This window comes from Apis mellifera, linkage group LG1, assembly GCF_003254395.2.
Source record: "Apis mellifera strain DH4 linkage group LG1, Amel_HAv3.1, whole genome shotgun sequence".
Classification (NCBI taxonomy): Eukaryota; Metazoa; Arthropoda; class Insecta; order Hymenoptera; family Apidae; genus Apis; species Apis mellifera.
In genome coordinates, this window is record NC_037638.1 from 6,245,956 (window position 1) to 6,272,696 (window position 26,741).

The 26,741-nt window shown below is 31.7% G+C and overlaps 1 protein-coding gene and 3 long non-coding RNA genes across 5 annotated transcripts in view; 2 read left to right on the forward strand and 2 right to left on the reverse strand.

Moving 5' to 3' along the window:
• Nucleotides 1-26,741, forward strand: part of LOC503505 (venom protein 2) — a 41,364-nt gene that overhangs the window by 11,513 nt on the left and 3,110 nt on the right. For both annotated transcript variants that reach the window (XM_006563203.3, NM_001012429.1), the window contains 1 exon segment: nucleotides 13,244-13,447. In XM_006563203.3, coding sequence (XP_006563266.1) covers nucleotides 13,244-13,447 — 204 coding nt within the window.
• On the forward strand, nucleotides 11,280-12,870 carry LOC107964344. The gene is made up of 2 exons (XR_003306476.1): nucleotides 11,280-12,128; nucleotides 12,710-12,870. It is a non-coding gene; the product is annotated as an uncharacterized LOC107964344 (long non-coding RNA).
• LOC102656044 lies at nucleotides 13,530-16,204 on the reverse strand. Its single transcript, XR_409641.3, has 2 exons — nucleotides 15,198-16,204; nucleotides 13,530-14,295 (listed from the first exon to the last, which is right to left on the reverse strand). It is a non-coding gene; the product is annotated as an uncharacterized LOC102656044 (long non-coding RNA).
• On the reverse strand, nucleotides 24,227-26,160 carry LOC113219390. Its single transcript, XR_003306475.1, has 2 exons — nucleotides 25,684-26,160; nucleotides 24,227-24,523 (listed from the first exon to the last, which is right to left on the reverse strand). It is a non-coding gene; the product is annotated as an uncharacterized LOC113219390 (long non-coding RNA).

The following is a 26,741-nucleotide window of genomic DNA, read 5'->3' on the forward strand; positions in this document are numbered from 1 at the left end:
AGTTGCGAAGCCATAAACTTCGATCCCTGTGGCCGCTAACTATCGAGTAATTATGAATAGTCGAGTGCATATCGCGCACGGAAATCGGAATTAAATTGGTTAGTTGGAAATTCATTTGGAGCCAATCATAAGTTCCTTCTATTATCTACCTCTTTTCCGTCCGTTATTTCTTCCCTCGACTATACCTCGCACGGTATCGAGTTATCGTTGCCTCGATAATATCGATTTCAATCAAACATAACGTATGCATTTTTTTCACGCAGACATACGAAATTTGATCGAAAACGATTGAGAAAAAATTTACTTGTTCTTTAAAAATTTAAATTTTGGATATTTAATCGAAATAAAAATTACTATGTGAATGTTAATAAATTTTATAACTTTAAATATTTATTTAAAGATTTTATATTTGAAATTCTAATTATATCCCATATTTCCACTTATCCTCCATCATGGTTTGAATAACATAGACGTGATTCTACGCACGCGGAAGTGTTCCTTCGTGAATACGAGAGGAGACTTGAACCAATTTAAAATGATATATCATTATTCGAGAATTGCAAGAAATTTTATTCCTTGACGAGTGGATAACACTCGAACGAAAAACAACTAGACGATCGAGTTTTACGTGAATCTTGTTTAGACCGATAACGATATACAATTAATAATTCCGTCTGTCGTGTAGTTAATAATACTCGAAGACGCGAATGAAGAAGCGTTTTGATTGACGTTGAGTCATTCTCGTCGCCGAGATATTTTAGTTGAAACGACGTAATTTGTTCTATCCTCTTGACTTTATTTCCTCCTTCTCATTTTCTGACTTCTGTAGAAACCCGTTATGTAGAAAATTAATCTAAAAGTCACAGAACTTTTAACATTCATAACTTTTATTCTCGATGAATGATGATAAATAATGTAATGATTTAATAATATTTTTAATTATTAAAATAAGTTGTCAATTTTTTATTAAAAATTTATAAATTATTGGATATATAACTCATCAAGTAATTAATTGTTTTACAATAAATTTCTCATAAAAACGAAAATCGTTTAAAAATTTAAAAATAATAATAAAGCTATCTGTAATTTATTTTAATGTAAAAAGTAAACGTAAATTATACGTTTCAACGGTCGAACACACGTTATCGTTTGAAACCAGAAAATCGCCGTTCTACCATTCCTAACCGTCCTCCTTCGATAAGAACTAAGTAGTTTCCAAACGCCATTAAACGTGGCTCCCTCATTTTTTGCTCATTAACGTATATATATTCTTCAAATTCTACTCTCCTAAACTGTATGTTATAGCGCCACGGTATACTCGCTCGAAGTTCAATTGCAGAAACGAGCATTCTTTATACCGCCTGTCTGTTAAATATGTAGCCTACAGAAACTATTTAACGATGATAAAACGTGAAGGAATTCATCGTTGAGTCATTTAAAATTCTCTCATCACGAACATTGTGTAGAATAGAAAAGTGCACGTATATTTGCACGGGATATATATTGGGAAAAATTGGAATAGATATATTCTGATAAATTCGAAATCTTCGGAAGATAGTTTGATTTCGGATTTGGTTTAATAAAAATTAGACGACTGTAAACTTTTAATAACTGGATCTTGGATTCGCAATCCTATCGCGTTCGAGTTTAGCCGAGAAGCGATCTGAAGTTGGTCTACTTAAATCGAGATATCGTTAGCTTCTATCTAACTTTTTCCGATTCTAGCCGAATTCTACCGATCCATCCCGAAGCTTAGATTCTAGTTATTCGCAATGAATTTATGGATGAACGTCTTTTTTCTTTTCTTAACTTGTCATCGAGGCATCATTATATCATGAGAGACGTATAATGAAAGCGAATTAGAGACTAACAAGCTATTGTCTATTACGCTTAATGTTTTCTTAATCAGATATTCTCGTAGATGGAAAATTACGAACGAATGCATCGATTAAATGGGGATCAAGCGTCAGATTAAATCGATGCGTTGATCGTTCAGCAAGTAGTGCGGATCGTTTTAGCTTACAGAGGCGCGTAATCGCGTATCAGGTTCACAGTGAATTTTTAAAATTCAATTCACGTGCGTTCCAATCGAAATGGAATACGATACAACGGAGTCACTTTATTGCGCGACTAGCTAATATTAATATTTGCCGATTATCGAATTGATGAACTGAATTGAATTAATTTATTTTTTCTATTCTTTAAAATTTTTTCCTTTGTTTCTTTTATTTATTTTTTTTTTTTTGTACAAGAAATGGAAAAAAAAGAATGATTTAATCTATACATGAATTTAAATTTAAACAATTCAATAGATCACGAATATCGATATTTTTCTTCGATTCTTTTTTATTTTATTGTATAAGCAATTTTTTTGTTTCTTTTATTTTTTTTCCATTTGTTTTTTGATTAGTTTTTTCAAAGTTTTCAAATTTTAACAATTTTATAAATAAAGCGATATTCGTGAATTTCTCAATTTGAGATTTCTCGAGCCCGATCCAGTTAGCTTTTTTGTATTATTCCTTTTCCCTTTCCATCCTCTTGCTTCCTTTGGGTGTAATATCTAGACGCTTTCGGATTGGGATTCTTGAATCGAATCGATTTCCTTTGATATTTTTCCTTGTCTTATTTTCTATTTGTAAAAAAAAAAATTTCGAAAAAATTTATAATTACGACAATTAAATTTTGAATATATATCGATAAATTTGAAAGATCGGATTTCTCAAATAAATTTTTTTTTTTTTTTTAAAAAAACCTCTTCCAACAAAATTCGTATATTTTCCTATCGATTTATCTGCATTCTTAATATAATCCACTCATCTTATCCTTGTTCCTCTTAATGACAATGTCAGCAATCTCAAAAGCACACTTCTACCTATGTATCTCTATTCGAGCATGAAGAAGTTCATTGTACCGTTTCCTGCTGTGTTACGACACGGTTGGCCGTGCAGACCTCGATGGAACGTGTCGGCATGCACACTGTAACCGGTCGCATTCCAAGATGAGAGTTGGCAAAGGCAAAGAAGTGGAACGACTTCCAATTATCGACAGCCGTGGCTTGGCGGAAGCGTGCACATTGAACGACTTCGTTGCGAATCATCGTTTCTTACGCATTGCGCGCTTACCGAGATCATATCTGGTTCGATATCATACCCCACGTCGTCTAAACGTCGTATAATAAACGTTCAACAGTTCGAGAAATATCGATTTTTTCGTATAATTTCTAACATGTAACATTAGAGATGTAACAAGAAATTTAAATAATCAGAAGAAGAAAGCAGATATAAATCGAAGAAACAATTGTCACAATAATAATGGAAATCTCAGAATGGCATGTTATTTTCGTACGATGCTTGTCCCAGATGCTTATAAATCGTGTCCACACGTATATAAGAGCTTCATACATATTGCATTTTGTCAACACGACACGAGTGATGCAGAGATATTAACATAATGAAATTCATTTTCATTTGTACGTGTACGTTCTTATTAACGCGATGTAGGAAGTGCATACGTCTTGACTCGCTTGAAAGGATATACGATTGACCGTGAAGAGACATCTCTCGGACTTGTTACGCTCGTTACCATTGCCAACCCGTGAGGAAACGCAAGAACTAGCACATACACGTGATGTGTGCACGTAGGACGAATACATATATATATAGATATTCATAGAGATTAAAAGATCAAAAGATTAGAAAAATATATGAGTGGAAAATACGTTTTCGTTCGGATATGATAAAATATTTGTGAGAAGAAAAATAATAAACCTGGTAAATTATTAAAAATCTTTATATTTAAAGATTCTTATTGAAATCTGAAATATATGTATCGAACGTATACCGTATAATGCTTGTAAGAAAAATATCTTTAGGATATTTTTGAAAGAAATCTAAGATACTCTATTGAATTCTAGAATTTCATAACATAACTTTTAATTCTCCTAACGTTCATAGAAACGTTATCCTCAGCGAGCAACCTTCTCCCACCACTGCCACCGTTTTCCCCCTCCTCTGTACGCATAAACGCTGCGCAACTTCGCGTGCGCGTACGGTCGCGTCTTTTCACGTAATTAACGAGCCCTCGAGCATAAAGGGTCGCGCACTCGCGCCTAAACGTTACGTTACACGCGAGTACTTCCGAGTTATTACGTCTTTGGCATCAAGCACGTACTCGTGGTACGTGTACTCGCGCACGTTATTTCGATTTCAAGTTTCATAATAACCGAGGATGCATTGTTTTCTTTTTTTTTTTCTTTCTTTCCTTTTTAACCTCAACCTTTACCTTTTTACCGTCTCTCTTTCTCCCACCTCACCTATTTTCCTCCTTTTCTGTTTGTCAACCCGTATCTTTCGACCAGGTTGGTTAGAAAGTAGAGCTTGCCGGTAAAACGGATGCAACATTACGATGAAAACGGTTCCAACCACTTACCTCGGCCAGATTTCATATTTTTTCCCACGGGATTCACTCTGACGCGAGCTTCCTAGGGAATGTAATCTTTTTTCGATTACCTGTTATACAATAGTCTTTCTGTACGCTATTTTTGTCTCGTTCACGTTTATTTTCTTTTCGCTTGGAATTTAATTTGTAAGGTAGATTGAAAATAAAGGAATTAGGAAGTTTAACAGTGCTGTGAACGATGTTTTTTGAGAATTTGAATATTCAATTCGAATATTCGGTTGTTTGATAAAATTTTTCGTCTTAACTCGAGGATTCAAAATTATTTATTTTGCGTACAATAAGTTTGATAATTATTGTAGAATTTTTTTTTGGATTTATTATGTTGAAAAAAATAATTAATTTTTGGTTTTGGTATATTTTGGTAAAATCATTTTGTATATAAATAGCAATATCAGTTAGGTAAATTTGTATCTGTAATTCAAATATCGTGGAAAGACTTATTTTCAAAGACGGGAAAATTAAATCTGTCTCGTAGCTAGTGAAATTGCGTAATAACGTTTCCACTTTTGAGAGCAAAGTTTATTAGTATCTAAGGTATAAACGTAGAATTTATTAAATTTTAAAAGATTCTTATAAATATTGAAAAATTGGATCGCTTAACTAAAATTGTTATGATTATTATTTAAATTCACGATAAAATTCAATATTCGTATCTTTTAATTTAAAATATGTAAATAATTTTCCTTTTTCCGTCAACACAACATTTATCACTTCGAGAAACGAACATTTTTTTTACGAAATGGAAAATTCCATTCATAAAACTTTCCTTGAAAAAAATTATTTTATTTCTCAATTAAACATTCACAATTTATTTCCAAACATCTTTATTCTATTATAAACGATTGTCCATTTATTTTTTCATTTCAAATCTCTAAAAGAAATTTCCAAATTTGATCAAAAATATAATTGCATTGAAATAAATAAACATTCGATAATTCTGATAATTAAATATAATTAAATCAATCGAATTATTCCAAACGTAGTGAAACTAGAAGAATTGCCTATTCATATGTGATATTACGTATAAGTAGCCACGTGTTTGGAAAAAAATTGTTTGCGGTACGAACGGTATGCAATATGGTCAGGAAACGAAGGCAAGGTTCTAGGTGGATGGTAAATGTCATTGGACGAGATTTACACGCGTAGGTCATGTGTGCTATGAATCACACACGATTACGGAAAACTTGTTTCTTCCACTTGCGGTGTCGAGAAACTTATCTTGTCATCTTCGATCTTAAATACTACTTCATTGCGTATTCATACGATAGTACGTGTCATAAATTATCATTAATCAGCATAATTTTTATCAAAAGTAAATATAATACGTATCGTTGCGTAATTGTTTGAAACATTTGTCTTACGAAATCGATATCGTTTATTTCGATCAATATCGACGCTTAATTTAGTCTCAATTTATTCGACTATTAATTAACGTAATATTAATATAATATTCTTCTATTAATATAATTTTATTTAATATAATTTTCTTCTACTAGTTCAAACTTCCCGCCAATTTTTCTTCTTTACCGTTCTTTAGTTCGCTCTTACCTAACCTCACTTTTTTTCTCGAATATCGTTTCGCGGTTACGTTTTCTCTTTAGTTGAAAATAGATAAAAGTTATATTTTATAAGTTTTAAAGACTGAAAATTTATAATTGATTCGATATTATTTGAAATTTTGACAATTTTTAGCAAGAAATTACTTTTTAAATTAATAATAGAGATTGTTTTACGTTCATAGGCTCATAGGTTAAGAAACGACGGATTCTGTGACATTGTATAGACACTGAGAGATGTCTAAATACTCCTTTCGGGGATACCGCAACAGCACATCGCACTTTAAATGTTGAGTTTCATTCAGATTAACTCGCTTCCGAGTTAAGTTTCCTTTTCCGAGTTGAAAGTCAATGAGATAATTGAAATCTTGTGTTTCTAGATAGCCGCATTCCCTCGATCTTTTTTCGAGGTTTTTTTTTAGATCTTACATTAAATTTTATTTCTTTATTTTATTTAAATTAAAAAAAATCTGAAAAATCTTTTAAGGAATTTGAAAAATTGATTCAAAAATTGATTTTTCTTTTTATCTCTGTTTTGGATGAATCAATATATAAAATATTTTCGATATTTTAACTTTTTAGAGTTATATTATGAATATTACATGAATACGATAAAAATGATCAAAGAGCGTATAATAAAAATTAAATTCACTCGACAACGAAATTTCTCGCGATAATATAACCTCTGAGCAACAAGCCTCTCTAAAATTTCATTCAACATTGTAAATATTTCATTGATTTGATTATCACCTCTCGGTGTATTTAACTCTCAAAACACGGCATAAACACGTGCAAACTTTATTCATACTTAATACAATCCCCCCCTTCCCTCCCCCGAGCTGCATAAATAATCAAACAAACGTTAAAACAACCCATTTATCCAAGCGAGGCGTGAATTGATCGAATGGAATTACACCGATTAAAAATCAAACGTACCGATAACAAATACATCGACGCGAAGAAATCTGTCGGTAAATAGCGAGCTGTTTGACCATCGTAAAACATTATGTCGTCTTGAAAATATCGTCGCCTTGGCTTGTGACAAAGCCCGTGATATAAGCCCCGTGACAGACAGAGAGAGCATAAGGTACTTAAAATAACGCAGGGTCCACTTGTGATCATTATATATTCGCATCGATTTCCATAAAGCCTCCTCCGCATCGTTCGTTGCACTCTACGATTTCCTGCAGTTGGCAATTGCGACGACTTGATACACTGCGGTATAAATTCAATGGGAATATCGGGGGGCGCGTACGTTTCCTACATGCATGCTTTGTATAGGCCGATTCATATAACTCTAAAAGGTTAAAATATATCTTATTGTATTAAATAAAGATATATATATATATATATATATATATATATATACACGATATAGAAATATTCTTTTTTTTTTAATTAGACATTAATTATTTTTCTTTTTTTTTATAAAAAATATCTATAAGATGTGATATAAAATTTGTAAAAATTTAAAATTTTCGTATTATATTTCTTCCATTTATATAATAATTTTATTTATTCTAAATTTAATAAATAATATAAAAATGTATTTAGATATATCGTGTTATCTATTCTCTATAATATTTCTTTATCGTTTACACTATATATTTCTCTACTTTTACACGTTCTAGATCAATTTTTATTTTTTTTTTTTTTTTGAGATTTTCTCGAGACAAGCCATAAACCATAAACCATACGAAGATCCGCGAAAGTAAATGTCTCGAGATTGGCTTTTTATCGGCGCTGGACCGGTACACAGTGTGTTTGTGTAGGGTCGTGCGCATTGGAGGGGAAACATTATCATCCGCTTAATTGCCGGCTATTAATTCAAGTGGTTGTGTCAATGGTTATAGGCTATGCAGTCTGGTATACACTAAGAGGTTCATCCTAATGTTAGCCTAGGCTACTGTCATCGAGAACGTTACCGTATCCTCCTATCTGTTGTATATATACGGCAAGCCACGATCCTTTGCCCACAATTACTATAATTACTCGGTGTCCAGGAACAAACGATCGGTTTCGAAATATCGAATCGATTTTCTCGATTATATTCCGTGATATATTAAATTTGGGACAACGTGATAAAATTTCGTTCGAAAATTTCCAATTCTTTTTCTCTTTTTTTTTTTTTTTATAAAAATTACGAAAAATTTTTATTGAATCCAATGTAATTTATTGTTAGTAAAATTTTAATTCGAGCAATGGCGATCAGCCAAGTATTCTATATTTGGAAGGGAAACTGATTGATTTTATCTCCTGAAAAAATGTTTAATTTTTTTTTACCAAACTGATTGGTGTTCGACTTATTTGACTTTTTCTCTTCGCATTATTAGAGCAGAAGAATAAAAAAAATGAAAAATCTTTGTATTTTAGAAAAAGTTATTAAATCATTTTTTTCAGAAAAAAAAAGTAGTTTTTGATAATATTATACGTAAGTATATCATTTCGTTACTAAAACTCCAAAAAAAAGAGAAACAAGAAAAAGAAAACGAAAAGCAAAAGGAAAAACGCAAAGAGAAGGAAAAGAAAAGGAAAGGAAAGAAAGGGAGCGGAGGAAAAGGAAATATCAGTTCTTGCTCAGAGCGCGGACCTCGTGGAAAAGAAATGGAATTTTGCCAAGACTGAGCCGCGCTGGAAATGCCACCGTCTATTTTATTCCGCAGTCAATGGCACTCGGCACCTACTACTCGCCGTGCCTCTACACTCTGTTTCCCTTTTTGCAGGCATCGCATTAAACCTGCCTAATGCCACTTGAGAAAGAGAGTGGAGGGAAGGGAGGGGAGGGGAGGAGCGGTGGAAAAGGAGGTGAGAACCGCGTCCGATAAATCGATCAGGTTCAAATTTCTCAAGGGAAGCATGGAGGCCCCGTGTACAACCGATGGGGAAAAAAGTGACGCGCGACTTGGTAAAAGTGTCGAAGAATCTAGGGTCCCCTAGATACGTGTGCACACAGTGTCTAAAAAATATTGGAAAATATTGGTGAACCGTGGATTCCTGGGATAATTTCAAGCAATGTTTTCCTTTGCAGCAACTTTCGTCGAGGTTTCGTTAACGAATTATCAACAGAAAACCGCTAGCCAATCAGAAAGCGCGTAGCCTAGTCGAGCCGCGACAGTAGCATTGGCTACGATCGAACGTGAACAAGTTCGAAGCGAAAATAGTTGGGTTGAATATTACGTTTGTTTATTTATTCATTGTTCGCGATATAATTTTTTATCGATAAAAAAATATAAACAATTTAATGTTATTATTCGACAGGTTATATTGTTCGAGATATGTCGCTTGAACTTGTTCGTGCTCGTTGACAGCTCGTAGCCAACGCTACTACGTCGTTGTAGGTAAATTAGATTATCCGCTCTGTGATTGGGTGGTTAATAATTTTTTTTTTTTTTTTTGTTAATAACTCGTTAACAAAGGCGAAAGTAACGAAAGTTTTTTGCAAAGCAAAATGTTCGTGGGAATTTTTGGGGAACACCCTGTATATAGATAGTTTACCATATTCAGGATAGAGCAGATTTACCGGTTAAGCGTTTCACCGTGTAAATGGCCGACGATAAACTGCTTAAGGGGTTGAAGTTTGGGGGAGACTTGTCGAACTTTGGTCGCTCTAGCGCGTCCACTGTGAACAATGTACTCTTAGAAATTAATTGTAACGTCTAGGGATATAGAGTTTGCTGATTCTTCGATACTTTCTGAATTAATGAGAAGGGAATATTTTCGCTAATAAAAAGTTACTTTTGAACACAGTTTTTCTGGTTTATGAGAATCAGTGAAAAAAACAGTAATTGATGTTGGAAACTCGATGGAGAAATAACCAAAAGTTTTTTTCCTAGAAGAAATTTATAGCGCTGTTATAATGAATTATATAGGTGCACAACTGATGGACCTCGTGAAAGGTTATAATATTTATTTCGATAAAATATAGCCAAAAATATTTGTTATATTTGCTACTATTTAGGATAGAATTAGAGAATGAACTGTATATATGATTAATATTATATTTATAATATTAAAGTAATTAATAAAATTTAAATTAGAGAAAGAATTATTCCAAAAATCAATCTTTCAATCTTTGATTCATAATTAAATTTTATTAAAACTGATTATCGAATAAGAATTGGAAAATATAATTACCAATTTTGCTCCATGAAACCATTTATCATTCTCATTGTGTCTTTATTATTAACTTGTGAATCCCGTAGAACCATAAAATAATATATATATATACGTTATAAATCCATTAATTATACGTCCGTGAGCCGTGTGAAAAAATTACAAAAAATTATCCAAAAATATCCATGAATTATAATTTAATTTTTTTTTCAAATTTTTTATCATAAATAAACGAAAAATCATCGAGATATTATTGAGCCGAAAATCAAATATAAATATAACCGTGTTTCCATGATGAGAAGAAATAGTAATATACAGTTTAACGGCAAATTCATCTCTTCTGTAGCATAGAACCTCCTCGAGGGGAGGAGGAATTCAATAAGAGAGTAGTATCTCGTCGTCTGTCAAAACATTTCACTCCGTGGCGGCAATCTCAACGATTTTTCGTCATCGAAACCCATGGCCGCGGATTTCCTCGAGCTATGATAGATCGCGTGTCGTCTTCCTGCGCAATAGGGCACCGTTGGTAGGAATTAGATTGACTTAAATTGACTCCTACGTTTCTACGTGCGTCAATATGAATTGACGACGGAGTCAATTGGATAATCGCCAAAAGCGTTCGAGGAAAATCTCCCGTGGAGAAATATTCCTCGTTGATACACGTCTCACTCTATTTTCCAATCGTTTCTCATATATATATATATATATATATATATATATATATATATATGTGTGTGTTTCGTGCTGTCACAAATGATAACTTGATTCTTTTCGAGGAAAAGATTGATCCCAACTGATTTTAGAAAGATTAACAACAGTGCTTTCATTTCGTTTCTTTGCAAACGATGATATAATATAACAAGAGCGCCATCTGTACGGAAATTGTGTTTGTGTGTGTCAAGTGTTGATGCGAAGTGTTATCGAAAATTTATAACTCGACTAAATATTTCTTAATTTATACATTTTAAAAAATTAAAAAAGTTTAATTTTGATGTTAGTGAGTTTATAGAAAACAATTATTTTAGTTTATATATATGTATAAATTTGTTAAAAGCAATTTTATATAATAACCTCAAAATTGTGTTATCTGTGTGTCTAAAATCTCGAATAATTTCGCGTAATTGCTTATTTCGAAAGCACCGCGAGGTATATAAGATATACAATATCCCGTATATTCAAAACAAAGATGATCTTAAAAACATCCTTAATGCCTCTCAGGTTACCTCTATTTCTAACAAGCATCCTGTCTTTCAAAATCTTGCGCACTGTCGACTTGGCGTGTATCTCCATTTTCATTCATCTATTAAATTAAAATTAAATTAATTTTAAATATTTGTGATACAAGGAAAACAAAATTATATTTTTAAAAATATATGTCGTAACTTGAACGTGTTCGCGTTACTTTCAACTATCACGATCGATCCTAACCTCACTTTCGCCTCGTACCGAAAAATATCGCTACTTTATATTTCGTTTCGTATAAAGGCTGTTTTATGAAGAAAAAAAAGAGAGAAAAGAAAAGTTGAGATTCTTTGAGAAAGAAGCACAACGTGTGGTGGTGGACCGTTTGATATACAAACGAGAGGTGGGGCTGCTGGAAAAAAGATACGATCGATCATTCCGAAACGATAGCTCTCGAGACTTTAGTTACACGCAATGCTTTGACACGTTGCAAATGAGACATCGCTGCAAATGGTCAATACTTTTCTCTCTCTCTCTCTCTCTTTCCTTTTCTTTCTTTCTTTCCTTCTATTCCTTTCCTTTTTTTTGTATCCTTACCGACGTGTTCCACTTATCGATTACCGATCGAGTCTGTCCATCGTGTCAACCTACCTGCACAGAAGTACAGAATCCTGCATTTCCTGTCTGACAGTGGAGGTCGGTAGCAAATTCAGTAGTGTGGCACTAAAAGGGCTCGACGATAAATCACTTGGGCAAATTCCTTATAAAGCACTAAGTGCCGCGAGGCGTTTGAAAGGATCGTGGGTCAGAACGCCGGGAGTAAGAATAATTATATGGTTGCATTCCGATGCTTTTCATTTTTAAGCCCCTTTCACGTAATACATAACTGTTCAACGTTTGAAAGTTTAGAACCTGTAACTGGTTCGTTTATTATTTTTTTATTTTATTTATTAAATTATAATATAACAAATCATTATTTTTTTTTTTTAACAAATTTTATGTTTGAAACTAAATAGTGAGATATTTACTAGTGTCTTTAAGGGAAAAAAATTTTTAAAAATTCTTTCTTACAATTTCAATTCAAATCGATTTATATTTTGAATATAACTCGTTCTATCTATGTAAAAATATTTAAATAACTCTTTTATTTCGATTTCTTTTTTTTTTTTTTTTTTCTTAGACAAATGAGAGGATTAAAATCATGAGATGGATTTATTCTATTCTTTAAAATGAGATTATAAAGAGTTCCCAGATTTCTTCCTTCTTTTGGATAATTCTTGAAATATTTGTACATCTTGTAAGCTGTCGGATATTTTTAATTCCTTCAAATTATTTTCACATATATGATGTGCTTAAAAATACCAAATTGATTTATATAGATATTATCCCTACAAAAATAGGTTAAACAGAGATTTCGAGGAGGAGGAATAATATAAGCTGGATCAAGCAAATTCTTTCCTGGAGAGGGCCATTCTCCGGGATTCGAAGGTTAAACCTTAAGATTCATTCCCGTGAATGAATATCTTTTTATCATAATGAGATTTTTTATAGAGAAAAAAAAGAGAAAGAGAGAACAAATCAGAGATCAATTTAAGTTAGATTAAATTAAATTTAGTTTTATTTATTAGAGATATTAAGACGTGAAAATTTCCTTTCTAATCCACATTTCCTTTTCTTTTTTTCTTTTTTTTTTTTTTTTTTTATTCTCGTATGCAAAGTTGCTTACATCACTGTCAATTTAACTTTATAAACATTGCACACGGTGAATACACATTTTTCGCATTAAAACTTTCTATTATAACGATCCAACCTTTCACCACGTTTTATAAACAAACAAGATATAGAAGATATATATATATATATATAGATTTCTTTAACGCAAATCGTCGAAATGAAAATTCTAATTTTCTAATTTATTATTTTTGTCCACAAAGGTGCACACGATGAGGATAGCAAGGAGGAAAGGAAGAATGTGGACACTGTTCTCGTCCTACCGTCCATTGAAAGAGATCAAATGATGGCTGCAACTTTCGATTTCCCGAGTTTGAGCTTCGAGGACAGCGACGAAGGCTCCAACTGGAACTGGAACACGCTGCTCAGACCTAACTTTTTGGATGGCTGGTACCAGACGTTACAAAGTAAAAGATAAAATATTTTCTTATAATCGTTATTATATTCAATTATTAATCATCCATTTCGAAGATTTTGTTTGTTTTTTCATTGAAAGATTCATTGACATAACAGAATTAGATATCAAACTTCACTTTGCATCAATTATTAATGCATGGTCACAGCTGGATCACTCTTTTTCATATTTTCAACAATGCAGTAAAATTTCTATTGGAATTAATTAATTTATAAATCAAGTTTATGTAGCTGGCATATTTATATTTATCTTTACTTAAATTAATTTCTGAATGAAACTTTCATTTGTTGTTTCAGAATCCTCTATTAATTATAATTTTTATTTTTATATTTTACACATAATCAATTAATACAATTTTAAAACTAATATAATTTATTAACAATAATAATTAAAATCCAATTATGCTCAAAAATTACAAAAATTTAAAATTAAATTTTTAATAAAAACAAACTATTCATTCCATCCACGATTCTCTACAAGAATAAAAGAAAAATCGGAAGAAATTAGTTTCCCAGATTTGCATTTCGAAATTCAATATAAATGAAAGGGAGGGAAAAAGAAAAAAGAAAAATTATTCCTCAGAAAAGTTTATTCGCCAGATTCATTCGCGAAATATCATATTTTATTCGATCGAGGGATAAAAAAAAGGCTCTCCATTCGGCTCAACTTCTAATTAATATCGGCGAAACGGAGCTCGAAATCGAATTCCGAGTGGAAATGGCGCGATAATCGGGGCATTGTGAACAATCCCGTTGACCACGTGACGTGAAAATCGGCTTAAATCGCGTATCGTCGCCATTACGTTCGATGCGCCCCCTGTCAAATTTTCCTCCAACCCAACTGGAAACAAAGGAGAAAAAAAAAAAAAATCAAAACTTTTCAGAAGAAAATTTAATCCTCCTCCTTGGATACATTTAGATTACTCTTCAAAATTTTAATAATAAATTATTAATTTTTAAAATTTAACTTAATTTTTTATACTAATAATAATAACTATATAATAACAAGTATGAATAATAAGCATAATATTAACTTTTTATCTTTTTCTTTTAAATTATAAATAAAAAAAAATAAAAATCCCAAAGTAAATAAAAAAAAATTAGATTTTAAATAAATTAATCTTAAAATTTAAATAAAAATTCAAATAAATTAAATTAAAATGAATTAAACTAAAATAAGTTAAATTCAAATAAAATAAATTTAAATAAAAATTCAAAAAAAAAAGAATTTAAATTCAAATGAATTTAATTAAATGAATTTAAGTTCAAATGAATTTAAGTTCAAATGAATTTAAGTTCAAATGAATTTAAGTTCAAATAAATTTAAGTTCAAATGAATTTAAGTTCAATTTAAATTCAAATGAATTTAAGTTCAAATGAATGTAAGTTCAAATGAATTTAAGTTCAAATGAATGTAAGTTCAAATGAATTTAAGTTCAAATGAATTTAAGTTCAAATGAATTTAAGTTCAATTTAAATTCAAATGAATTTAAGTTCAAATGAATTTAAGTTCAAATGAATTTAAGTTCAAATGAATTTAAATTCAAATGAATTTAAGTTCAAATGAATTTAAGTTCAAATAAATTTAAGTTCAAATGAATTTAAGTTCAAATGAATTTAAGTTCAAATGAATTTAAGTTCAAATGAATTCAAGTTCAATTTAAATTCAAATGAATTTAAGTTCAATTTAAGTTCAATTTAAGAAGATAGAAATAATTTCTATCCCGCGAGATAAATATTTACCCGTTCAAAATTTCCTCTCGCCCGTTGTTCGATCGTCGGCTCAACTCCTAATTAATATCGGCGAAACGGAGCTCGAAATCGAATTCCGAGTGGAAATGGCGCGATAATCGGGGAGATAGGGCATTATGATACGGGAGGGGGAGGGGAGGAGGGATACGATTCCGGTATGGCGGGGTAGAACAGAGAAACGGGCAAATAGAGTGATAGTGGCCGTGATCGGGTATAACCGCACGCGTGCCGCTTAGGCCGCCGCAGAAACGCGATCACGGTTCAACAAGCGCAAACATAAAATTACACACGGAATCGCGGCGAGTCCTCCCCCCCCCCTCCCCTCCGTGTCCCTGTTCCGCTTACATGCGGTTTGTCAAACGTAACTTCCGTAATACCCGATGCGCAATCGGCCACTTGCCGGTGTATATAACCGATTGTCGTTTTCCCGCGGTGATCTACGATTTCCCTCTCCGCCCCCCTCCCCCCTCCTCTTCCTACTCTTCCTATTCCCAATTTTCCACGAGTGTTTCGCCTCGAATTTCGCTTTTATCGCCGCTCGTCCCGAGCGAAGAATCGTGTGGCGGGCTATGCGCGATAACGAGGAAGGGAAGGGGAGGGAAGAGGGGAAGGGAAAGGGGAATTACACGCTCAGGGGTTGAAAAACTGTGATAACCGAGTGATCGTTTCGGGTTAACTCGGAAATCTTGTTATTTTCCCCGGTTCATAACGAAAAAGGAAGGAGATTTGGAGTTTTGAAACGGATTTGAAACGAGTTCAAGAAACAATATATATTTTTAAATGTGAATGTAATAGGCGATATCGTATTCCTTAATGATGAATAGGCTAGGGATTTTTTTATATATATATATATTTTATGCTACGTGAATTTGGAAAGTTTTGTTCAGTTGTTATCAATATATTTTTAAATGTAAATATTGTATTCCTTAAAGTGTAATAGATATGATGAATAGGCTAGGGATTTTTTATATATATATATATATATATATATATATATATATATTTTATGGTGCGTGAATTTGGAACGTTCTATTCAGTTGTTGTCAATATATTTTTAAATGTAAATAGGCGATATCGTGTCTCTTAAGGTGTAATAGATATATAATGAATAGGCTAGGGATTTTTTTTATATATATTGTATATATATTTTATGCTATGTGAAACGTTTTGTTCAGTTGTTGTCAATATATTTTTAAATGTGAATGTAATAGGCGATATCGTGTCCCTTAAGATATAATAGATATATAATGAATAGGCTAGGGATTTTTTTTTATGTATATATATTTTATGGTGCGTGAATTTGGAACGTTTTGTTCAATTGTTGTCGATATATTTTTAAATGTAAATAGGCGATATCGTGTCTCTTAAGATGTAATAGATATATAATGAATAGGCTAGGGATTTTTTTTTATATATATATATTTTATGGTGCGTGAATTTGGAACGTTTTGTTTAGTTGTTGTCAATATATTTTTAAATGTAAATGTAATAGGCGATATCGTATCCCTTAATAATGAATAGGCTAGGGATTTTTTTTTTATATATATATTTTATGGTACGTGAATTTGGAACGTTTTGTTCAGTTGTTGTCAATATATTTTTAAATGTAAATAGGCGATATCGTATCCCTTAAGGTGTAATAGATATGATGAATAGGCTAGGGATTTTTTTTTATGTATGTATATTTTATGGTACGTGAATTTGGAACATTTTGTTCAGTTGTTGTCGATATATTTTTAAATGTAAATAGACGATATCGTATCCCTTAATGATGAATAGGCTAGGGATTTTATATATATATATATATATTTTATAGTACGTGAATTTGGAAACGTTTTGTTCAATTATTATCAATATATTTTTAAATGTAATAGGCGATATCTTAATGATAAATAGGCTAGGGATTTTTTTATATATATATATTTTATGCTACGTGAATTTGGAACGATGATTCGTTCAGTTGTTAAAATGTAAACGTGTATCTCAAAAATGTTTTGGTCACTTGATTATAAAAAAGGACATAAAATATTATACACGAAGTAAATCTCTTTTTAAGCTACTTTTTATCTCTTTAGTCTCTGCGTTTACGTAAAAATTTTTACTTTGCGCGGTTATCGACAGCCGGTAAAATCGTACATGTACGCACGTATAGATATATATATATGTATATATATCTTTATGTTAAAAAGATTTCTAATAATGAGATTTAATCGTGAAATATTATTTTTCCATTAAAGTTAGCACCGTAACGTAAACTCGTACCACGACCTAGATTCGAAAGGAAGCGAATATTTACAGATTCCAACATCTCTGGCAATTTATCGAAGCTTAAATAAATTAATCGACGAAAACTGAGAACCTCTATCCTGGAATAACGCAGGAGTTTCGAAGTCATTTCCGCGTTAAGTGTTGAAGCTATTCTTGAGCGTGAAATAATATAGGAGTTCCGAAGTTACTTTTCCTCGTCATGAAATATTGTTAAAGTTTTCCAAGTTACTTTTCAACATAAATGTAATGGTTTTGCAGTTACTCTTATCCTTAAGCGTCAGAATTACTTCGATACGTTGCATTCTCGCAAAAGTTTGAAATGATATTATATTTCAGCACGTGATACGTGATACGTTCCATTCTCTTCCATACTTTTTAATAAATTTTTTTACTTTTTAATTAATACAAACTGATTGACAAATTCTAAAATTATTATTATTATTATTATATTAATAGATCGATCTCGAGTAATGCAATTAAGTTACGGATGTTCGTAATAATTTATTTTTTTTTTTTGTATCCGTTATTTTAATTGCCGTTAAATGAGTTACTTACTTAATTGAATAACTCAATTGAATCAATTAATTTTACAACGAGCAAATAAATGATTGCAATTCAACCGTAAAATAAAATTTTAATTATCCTGCCTTTGAAATTTTCTCAAGATTTGTTATCGCCACTTTATCGCTTCCGTTGGAATTATCAAACTCGTAGAAATTATCATCATCATCTCAATATCCTCCACAATTAATAAATTAATCTGTCCAACCGAAAAATTCGTTCTCTCATTTTTCCAATTGTGCTTCCAAATCCGTTACTTTTATCAATTTGATTAAGAATCGATTTAGTTAAGTTTTACAAAAATTTCAAATCAAATTTTATCGAATCAAGGGAAATTGATTCTTCTGTATCTGTAATTCGAAAAAAAGAAAATATTTTTCTTTTATCAAGATAACGGAGCACATAGCGAAATAAAATTGAAAATGAAAATCACAGGCTGAAGAAAAATATAAATCCCTCGAGAAATTTTTACAGAACACGTAACAATAATAATAATAATAATAATAATAACAACGTTTTCGTGTGTTTCAAACTGTCAAACTGAAATTGGCCAATTGACACCGTAAGTCACAATTATAAAACATGCCGTGAAATCGATATAATTATAAAATTATATCGGCGATAAAGAAGACTGTAGTTTGAGGCTGTACTAATGAAAGCAATTAGCAGAAATTACCGCCCTAATTAGCTGGTCGTGATTACTGCGGCATCGCAGGAAACTGCGGATCCTTTTTCGCCTTCCTTTTCCTCTTTCCCTCTCTCTCTCTCTCTCTCTCCCTCCTTTCTTCTCCATACCTTCTTTTCTCCTCCTCCTCCACGTAACGGAAAATTGATTTTATAGTCTTCAAGACGAACATCTGCAATTTGTGTTGCCAGTTCCACGCGCTTCTGCTCACGTTCCCGTACCAATTTCATGAATATATCTGCATACCGTTAGAAAACGAGTTTCGAGAAGGAAAGGAAAAAAAAAAGAGGGGAGAGGGGAAGAAGAGAGGGGTCGGTGAGAAAGCGAGCGGGATGGGAGAAGATTGATGACATTATCGCGTGGAATTCGAGATGAAGCGGTATTTAAAGGAACTCGATATTCTTGGAAAAAGTGCGCACACTGTGTGCATGATCCGTGGAATCGAATGGAAAGAAATCGAAAATCCATAACCGGATTCGCTTAATGACGCGCTAGGGATCCCAATATAGGGATCCCTAGGCGTTGTAGATGGCGTTACGCTCGATATTTTTGGGAAAAGTGCGCACACTGTGTATATGATCCGTGATCGAATGGAAAGAAATCGAAAATCCATAACCGGATTCGCTTAATGACGCGCTAGGGATCCCTATATAGGGATCCCTAGGCGTTGTAGATGGCGTTACGCTCGATATTCTTGGAAAAAGTGCGCACACTGTGTGTATGATCCGTGGAATCGAATGGAAAGAAATCGAAAATCCATAACCGGATTCGCTTAATGACGCGCTAGGGATCCCTATATAGGGATCCCTAGGCGTTGTAGATGGCGTTACGCTCGTAGCGATTAGAGGATCGAGTTGTCGCAATTTTCTTAAATTATTATATGTTTTATTTATATGTTTCTCAAATTATTCGCAAAATTTGAAGTATAAAAGTATTCTTTTTATAATTTTCCTACTTTTTTAAACGAATTATATGGAAGTAGTTTCTTTTTTTAAATAGATTAATTAGATTCTATTTGTAATATGTGTATATATATATATATATTTCGATGCACGACTAATATCGATAATAGCCAGCAAGGATGTTGGTTAATATTATGAAACCGGTAAGAAGAATATTGTAACCATCTGCATTTAGTTGAACGATTAATCATTCTTGTTGAATGTTTGCCCGCGATGAATCATAGCTGACTATAACTTTGCTCGGGCAGTTGTTTGAAAATTTTTTTTTGCGTCAGTTCTAAAGACCGAGTTCTTGTTCTTAAACTTGTCAATCGTTCAATGATTATTATTATTATCGAAGTAACTTCATTTTAATAATAAATATTTATCCCCTATTGATACATTTTAATATCATCGTCAGTCATTCTGTATTGAAATATATTCTTATAATATTTTTCATTGCGTTCAAAATTTCTAAATTTCATCCTTTCTTCGATCTTTCTTTTTTTACTTAAGTTTTTACATAAAGTTTTAATCATTTCGAATCGAATTCCAAAGCCGGATTTATCGAACGGAACAATCACCGCTGGAGATCGATCGCATATTTAACGCGTTGCAAACTTTCAACGCTTGTCGGATGAATTTTTCAACGTCTCGCACCATGGAATTATTTGTTTGGTGTGAATTGTTAAACGTGCTCGCTCGACCGGTTAAATACAGTTTGTCCAACGTTAAAACGCATTCCGCGGTGGGCAAGTAAATATAGAGATATTTTGTCGAAAATATCTTAATCATAATCTTGCGACCGAAGACGTTCATTAATTTTCGTTAAAATTGATCAGAAATATGAAATTTAGAACAATTTTATATTATATTATATCCATTTATCCATTCAATAAAATTTTCATCTCAAATTTCATACGTGCATAATTCAACAAAATATTTTTAAAAAAAAGTGATAAAGAATTATTCGATTTAAATTTATGCGGGATAAAAGTAGAATCTATTATTAGACGATAGATGGCAGTACGAGAGCGAGAAGAAAAAGTATAAATAAATATAAATAAAATAATATTAAATAAATAATAAAAAATAATATAAATAAATATAGATAAATATATTTATTTCATATTTTTCTAAATTTTTCTAAATTACGTGAAATTTAAATAATATTAAAAAATACAAAAGTAAATTTTCTTTTCCAAATCGTGTCTATCAAAGTATAAAAAAAGGGAAAAGAAAAATACGAGAGAGAGATAACAAAAGATAATATGAACATCGGTTTGCAAGGAAATGGAACGATCTCGATACGAAGACCAGAAGGCCACGATTATTTAACGAGATCGCGAAACAAAGAGAAAAATATTATCCCGCTGCTTGCACAATCCTTGCAAAAGCGAGTTTTGCTGCGGAAAGGTCGACTTCTGCCAAAGTCTCTTGGTTCGCTCGTATCGACTATCACTTTCACTCATCGAGATACCCTTTTTTTTTCTTTTTTTTTTTTTAACGCGCTGTCGATCTCGAAACAAAGGAACGAAGAGGCAATGAATACAAAAAGAGAGAAAAAGAGGAGAATAATTGCACGGGTCGATCGTGTAATTCATTAGTCGAGAGAGAGACGAACCGTTGAATGGGCAGCAATTTTCGGTAATCGTCGATTGCACGACTCGATGAGTCGTTATTCAGATCCGCGTTACGTATCCGGACTGGCGGCAGTCGGAGTGGAAGAAAGGGTCTTCAGGATTAAAAGTTGCACAGCTCGAGTGCAGACGGGGTACGGAGGAGGAGGCGGAGGAGGGGTCGTTGTTAAAAAGGGGAGAAAATTTACGCCTGAAAAGAGATGCCGCACGGTGAAAAGGAGGAACGAGAGGGCTCGAGATGTACGGGGTGTTTCACCAGAGAGAGAAGAATGGTGCGTTGATGTAGCCACGGTTGAGAGCATGTTTTTTGGTAAATATTGTCTTGTTTCCGAGACTTAGATGCAGGTAGGAAATTCGGGTATAAAGTTTATTACACAGAGCGGTTTCTCGTTTAATTAAAAAAAAAAGTTGGAAATTATTTTACGATCGCGATTAATTTGACTGATTAATCAAATTTGGAGATAATTAATTTTAACGAGAAAAAGGAAAGGAATATTCGTAATATTATCGAATTGAATTACAATTACAAAAGTTCAAAAAAAAAAATTAACATTATATTTTCAATTCATTGTAAAGTAATTTTACCGAATCAGTATTATTCCAATTTTAAACCATTCCGTAATTTAATCTACAAAATTGAAAAATAAACAAGAATGTAAGAATTAAATTGATCTTCATGAATTTTAAATTTTATTTATTATTTAAATACGAAATGATATTTATATTCCATTTTTCTACTCGTTTATCGATAACTATATTCCAAAAAAAAATAGTCGAAATTTGGTATATTATAGCAAGATACAAATCCCATTGGTCGAGCTGTACTTACGATCGTCCGGTATACGTCATATTTGACGAACGAATTCGACTGTATGACGGGCCATGGTTATGGTGGAAATGCTAGGGATTTTATCCGCGGCAATGAAGCGTTTTGTCGACGGTGAACAGGGGGGCCACCGAAATTCGGCCGGTCGAACAAGAAAAGCCCGAATCGGAACTGTCGTCGCCAGCCGAATAATTCGTTCCCTTCGAAACGCCATTTTCGAAACCGTTCAACACGCTCGGATCCATTCGATTAATGAAACTGGTTTTCAACCGATTCGAATTGATATAGAGGTATAGAGACCGTTTCACGCGAAATCGTGCAATATTTGTCAACGTTCATTTGGATTAAAATGTCTTTTAAATTTATGAGGTAGGAGGAAAGATTTTTTGATAACGAACTTCTTTGAAATTAATTATTCCAGGAAATTAAAATTTCAATCTTCGATTCTTATTCAGGTTTTGAAGATTAATTAAGTGAGGAAGGAAAGGATTGGAACGATTGAGAAAAATTGGAGAGTGATAGGATTAACCTAACCTAACTTAACCTAAAATAATCAAATATTTTATTTCAAGATAAGTTTGATTGGAGAAAGAAACAATAATTAAGATAAACATTGACTTAAGTTAAGATTATTAAATTAGTTCTTTTTTTTAATTGAATCTACTTACAAAAAAAATTTATTAAAAATAGATATTACTAATACGAAAAGTATAAAAAAAAATTCATTCCAAGCCAAATCTTCTTAACTTCTTATATATTTTATAACCTTGCAACGAACAAGGATCATAAAAGCGATGTCAGGGTCTCGTTTTACTGGTTTTTGAATATGGTTCGCTTGTTCTTACATAATTTAATGCAATTCTCGCAGCGACCAAGGTGAAATTATTATTATCCTATTAGCGGGATCGTTGCTGAAACCAGAATAAATAATTACCTAATTGAATAGTGGATTGCGTATTTTTTTTTTTTTTATAGCGAAGATTCTAACTTATTAATTAGAATCATATTAATTAGTCTGAAGCATGCATGTGATGTATCAAGTTAAGTAGAATTGATATGATAAATGCATGTTGTTTTATTTCTCTCTAAAAGCAAATAGATGTATATCTGTATATACATATTTCAGTAGATCTAGACAATGTATCGTTTAATCGAAAATTTCATTAGATAAACGAAAGTGAAAGTAACAATGTATGCATGCAATAGTGTTCAAATATTAATTTAATTTCCTTTTATATTTCAATAGAACAATGATTACACATATTGATTCGCTACCATTTATAAACAAAAATTTTGTAAACAACAAGGATAATAAACTACTATTATTGATAAAAAAATGTTAAATATCGTATCACTTAATTTAAAATTGCTATATATATCGTATAATAATAAACAATCATACGTGTATAAGAATCGCATTATGTCTTTAATAACTTAACCTATAAAGTTAACGAAATACTCTCGCACGCACTCTTCCACACGAAGTATGTAAAAAGAAAAACAAAGGGAAAAGATCAAAAGCAATGTTCCTTTCAAGATTCTTTCACATCACTGTTTTTTTTTTCTTTCTTTCTTTTTCTTTAAATTAAGTTTAACACTGCTCAGTTGCCCGAACATGTAATCACTCGGCGTTGTTGAAGCGATACGGTCTTATCGTCAAGTTTCAACCTTTTTCTACGATAGGTTGGCGCTCGAATCGCCAGCGGTTCTCCGCGATTATGGCGGCGTCCGCGCGTAACCGCGATAAAACGTTATTGCCCTCGCGGCTGTCCGGATAGGAACGGAAAAGTGAAATCGCGGTCACAGGTAGGGTCGTGGAGCGTTGCTCCACGAAATCGATTATCGGGTAAATTACCATAATATCGTTGCCGTTGAATCGCTGCTCATTAGGACAAAGGTAAATTCACGTTTGAGAAAAAGTTATTCTAACCGGAAGAGGTTAGAATACATGGTTCCGAAAATTTATTAAAACATTATACCACGATTTTCATAGCATTCTCCAAATGAGAACTAACATTTACTTAGAGAATTTGACTTACGAAATATTTTATGGAATTTTTGAAAATACTTATCTTGTTTGCAAAAATGGACTTGTATTATTTTTTTTTTTTTATTATTTAATTCATACGTCGCAGATTGAAGCGAATTATATTCTTGATTATTCAATTTTTCGTAAAGTTCAAACAACGTGTTTTAATCGTTCGATTTAATCCAGTTTATATAACTGTATAAGAATTGTTCCATTTCTCATCTAGAAATTCGATTTGTCTTGTTGGAAATCTCGCGATACGAGGAAAGAAATTGTATCTCACTGTCTTTGATACTCTTAACGAAATTAACTCGTACATGGACCATTAATAAATGGGACGGCAGATAATTATTTCCAATCTCCCCAGCTGGAAAATAAATTAGGAACAATTACGGACAGTCTTTGTATCTTTTAACAATGGTCAAACGTAATACGTGTATGTACATATCAACTCAACGATACGATTGTGCACTATTATGTGTACTCTATCTCTATTTCAATAAATTTTCTTTTTTTTTTTCTCCGTTAATTTTCTAACGTAAATACGGATATTATCAAGAAACATTGTGTAATATAGGTTATATCCTTATTAAGTTTCTATGTGGCAATGATATCTGAATTTTGTTCTGTGTTGTAGACGTAATAAAATATGCGGAATTTATCGATACGATTATCACCTATCTTCGTGCATTCATGGCCTCAATTATGAATAAATTATTATTATATTATCGGGATAGAAATCGGGTTATCATCAATGCCGTTCTGCTTATAGCGAAAAAGATTCATAACTAAAAATATGTTTCTTGAATAATTAATTGCTGGCCTTGTATAAATACAAGAATTGAATAAATTTTATATATGGATCACTCACAGAAAATTCAAGCAATTTAGGATTATTAAAAATATAAATTATTGTTTTATGTAAAATAAACTGTTTTTATTTATTTGATTGTTTCTTAAAAATTTAAAACGAAATATCCTAAAATGGAATATTTCCAATACCAATTTTTCATATTTGCATTTAAATCACTAAATAAGATTTACTAGATCAAAAATTCAGAAATTTCAGAATTTCAAAAATTTAAAAACTTCGATTTTTAAATATCTTCTATAAAATGCTATATTGCATTAATGAACAGTTATTTCGAAAGTGAATATTATCAAGTTTCATCAATCTAATAATGATTTCTATTTTATATTAGATTTCAAATTTCCTATATATGTAATAACTTTCAATTTCAAATATGAAATTTATATAATTATTTAAATAATAATTTTTAAATCAAATTTTATAATCCTATTATTCCTTCAAATCTACATACTTGAAAGAGCTTGTTTCTCATATGAATGCAATGTGACATAAGTATATCATGTCGTACGATTTAATGGTGGTCTTTGCCGAATTTCAATGATCCTAGAGAGTTTAATCTTTATTGCGTTCTCCGAGTGCTTAATAATCTCTATCGGGAAACACGAGCTCGTGATGATTTGTATTCGACCACTACTGTCACATGGTCTACATCATACCTTACAAACTCGAGGTTGTCTTTATTGTATCCCTCGCGTTCTGTTTGTCCTGCATTGCGTATCACATGTTTATGATTACCAAGTTCTGGAAGTCTGTCATATACGAGTCTATAGCTATGCTTTACAACTTACTAAAGGCAAACATATATACATATACGATATAGAACATAGAGCAACTTCTTTACTCAAATATATATATTACATTGAATTAATTAAACTTTCATGTATCCAGTTTCTCTGTCTAAGAAATATGCAGTTATATTCACGTAGTATCTACTTATGTACAACTTCAGAACTGTAAAGTGCGCATGCTCAGACAAATAGAACGAAAAAAGATGGATACGTTGATCAGTTGACCTTATCGTGTTGATTAAGATGTTTTCGTTTAATTTTTCTCATTGACCTATATTTAGTTGTAATAGTTAAAATATCACTTTATTATCATTATCAATTAAAAATATCTTTTGTATTTTTTTATATCTTTTGTTTTTTTAGGTTAATTTTCTCCAAATATTTCATTTTTATAGAATAGATTAACTTAAAATATACTTCTAAAATAATAATTTATATTAAATATTATCGATATTTTATAATATAATTAAGAATATTATTATAAACATTACTTACAAATTCGATTTTCAATCATTTAATATACATCTCGTATACAATATAATATAATTTTGTCAATCAGAATATTTGATTGTTTACGTCGATTGAAATATCCTTGTGAGATTGACATGAAAAAATCATGTAATCTGCATTGTATTAAGTTATTATTTCTCAACTGATAAAGCGGTTAAATGCGCAATTTCAATCGACAATAGTCTATAGAAGTAATTACAGCTTCTATTTTCGTATCTACCTTTTAACTGATAATTCTTTCTTAATGTATACGTGTAGCTATATATAATATTTCTTGAATTATTTGAATTATTGATGTTTTTAGATTACATCATTGTAAGATTTTTTAAATATTCTGCTTCTCACGTTTCTCATAGAAAATATAAGTTTATACAATGCAAGTCCGATTTTAGTTTCTGGACTCTTTTTTTTTTTTA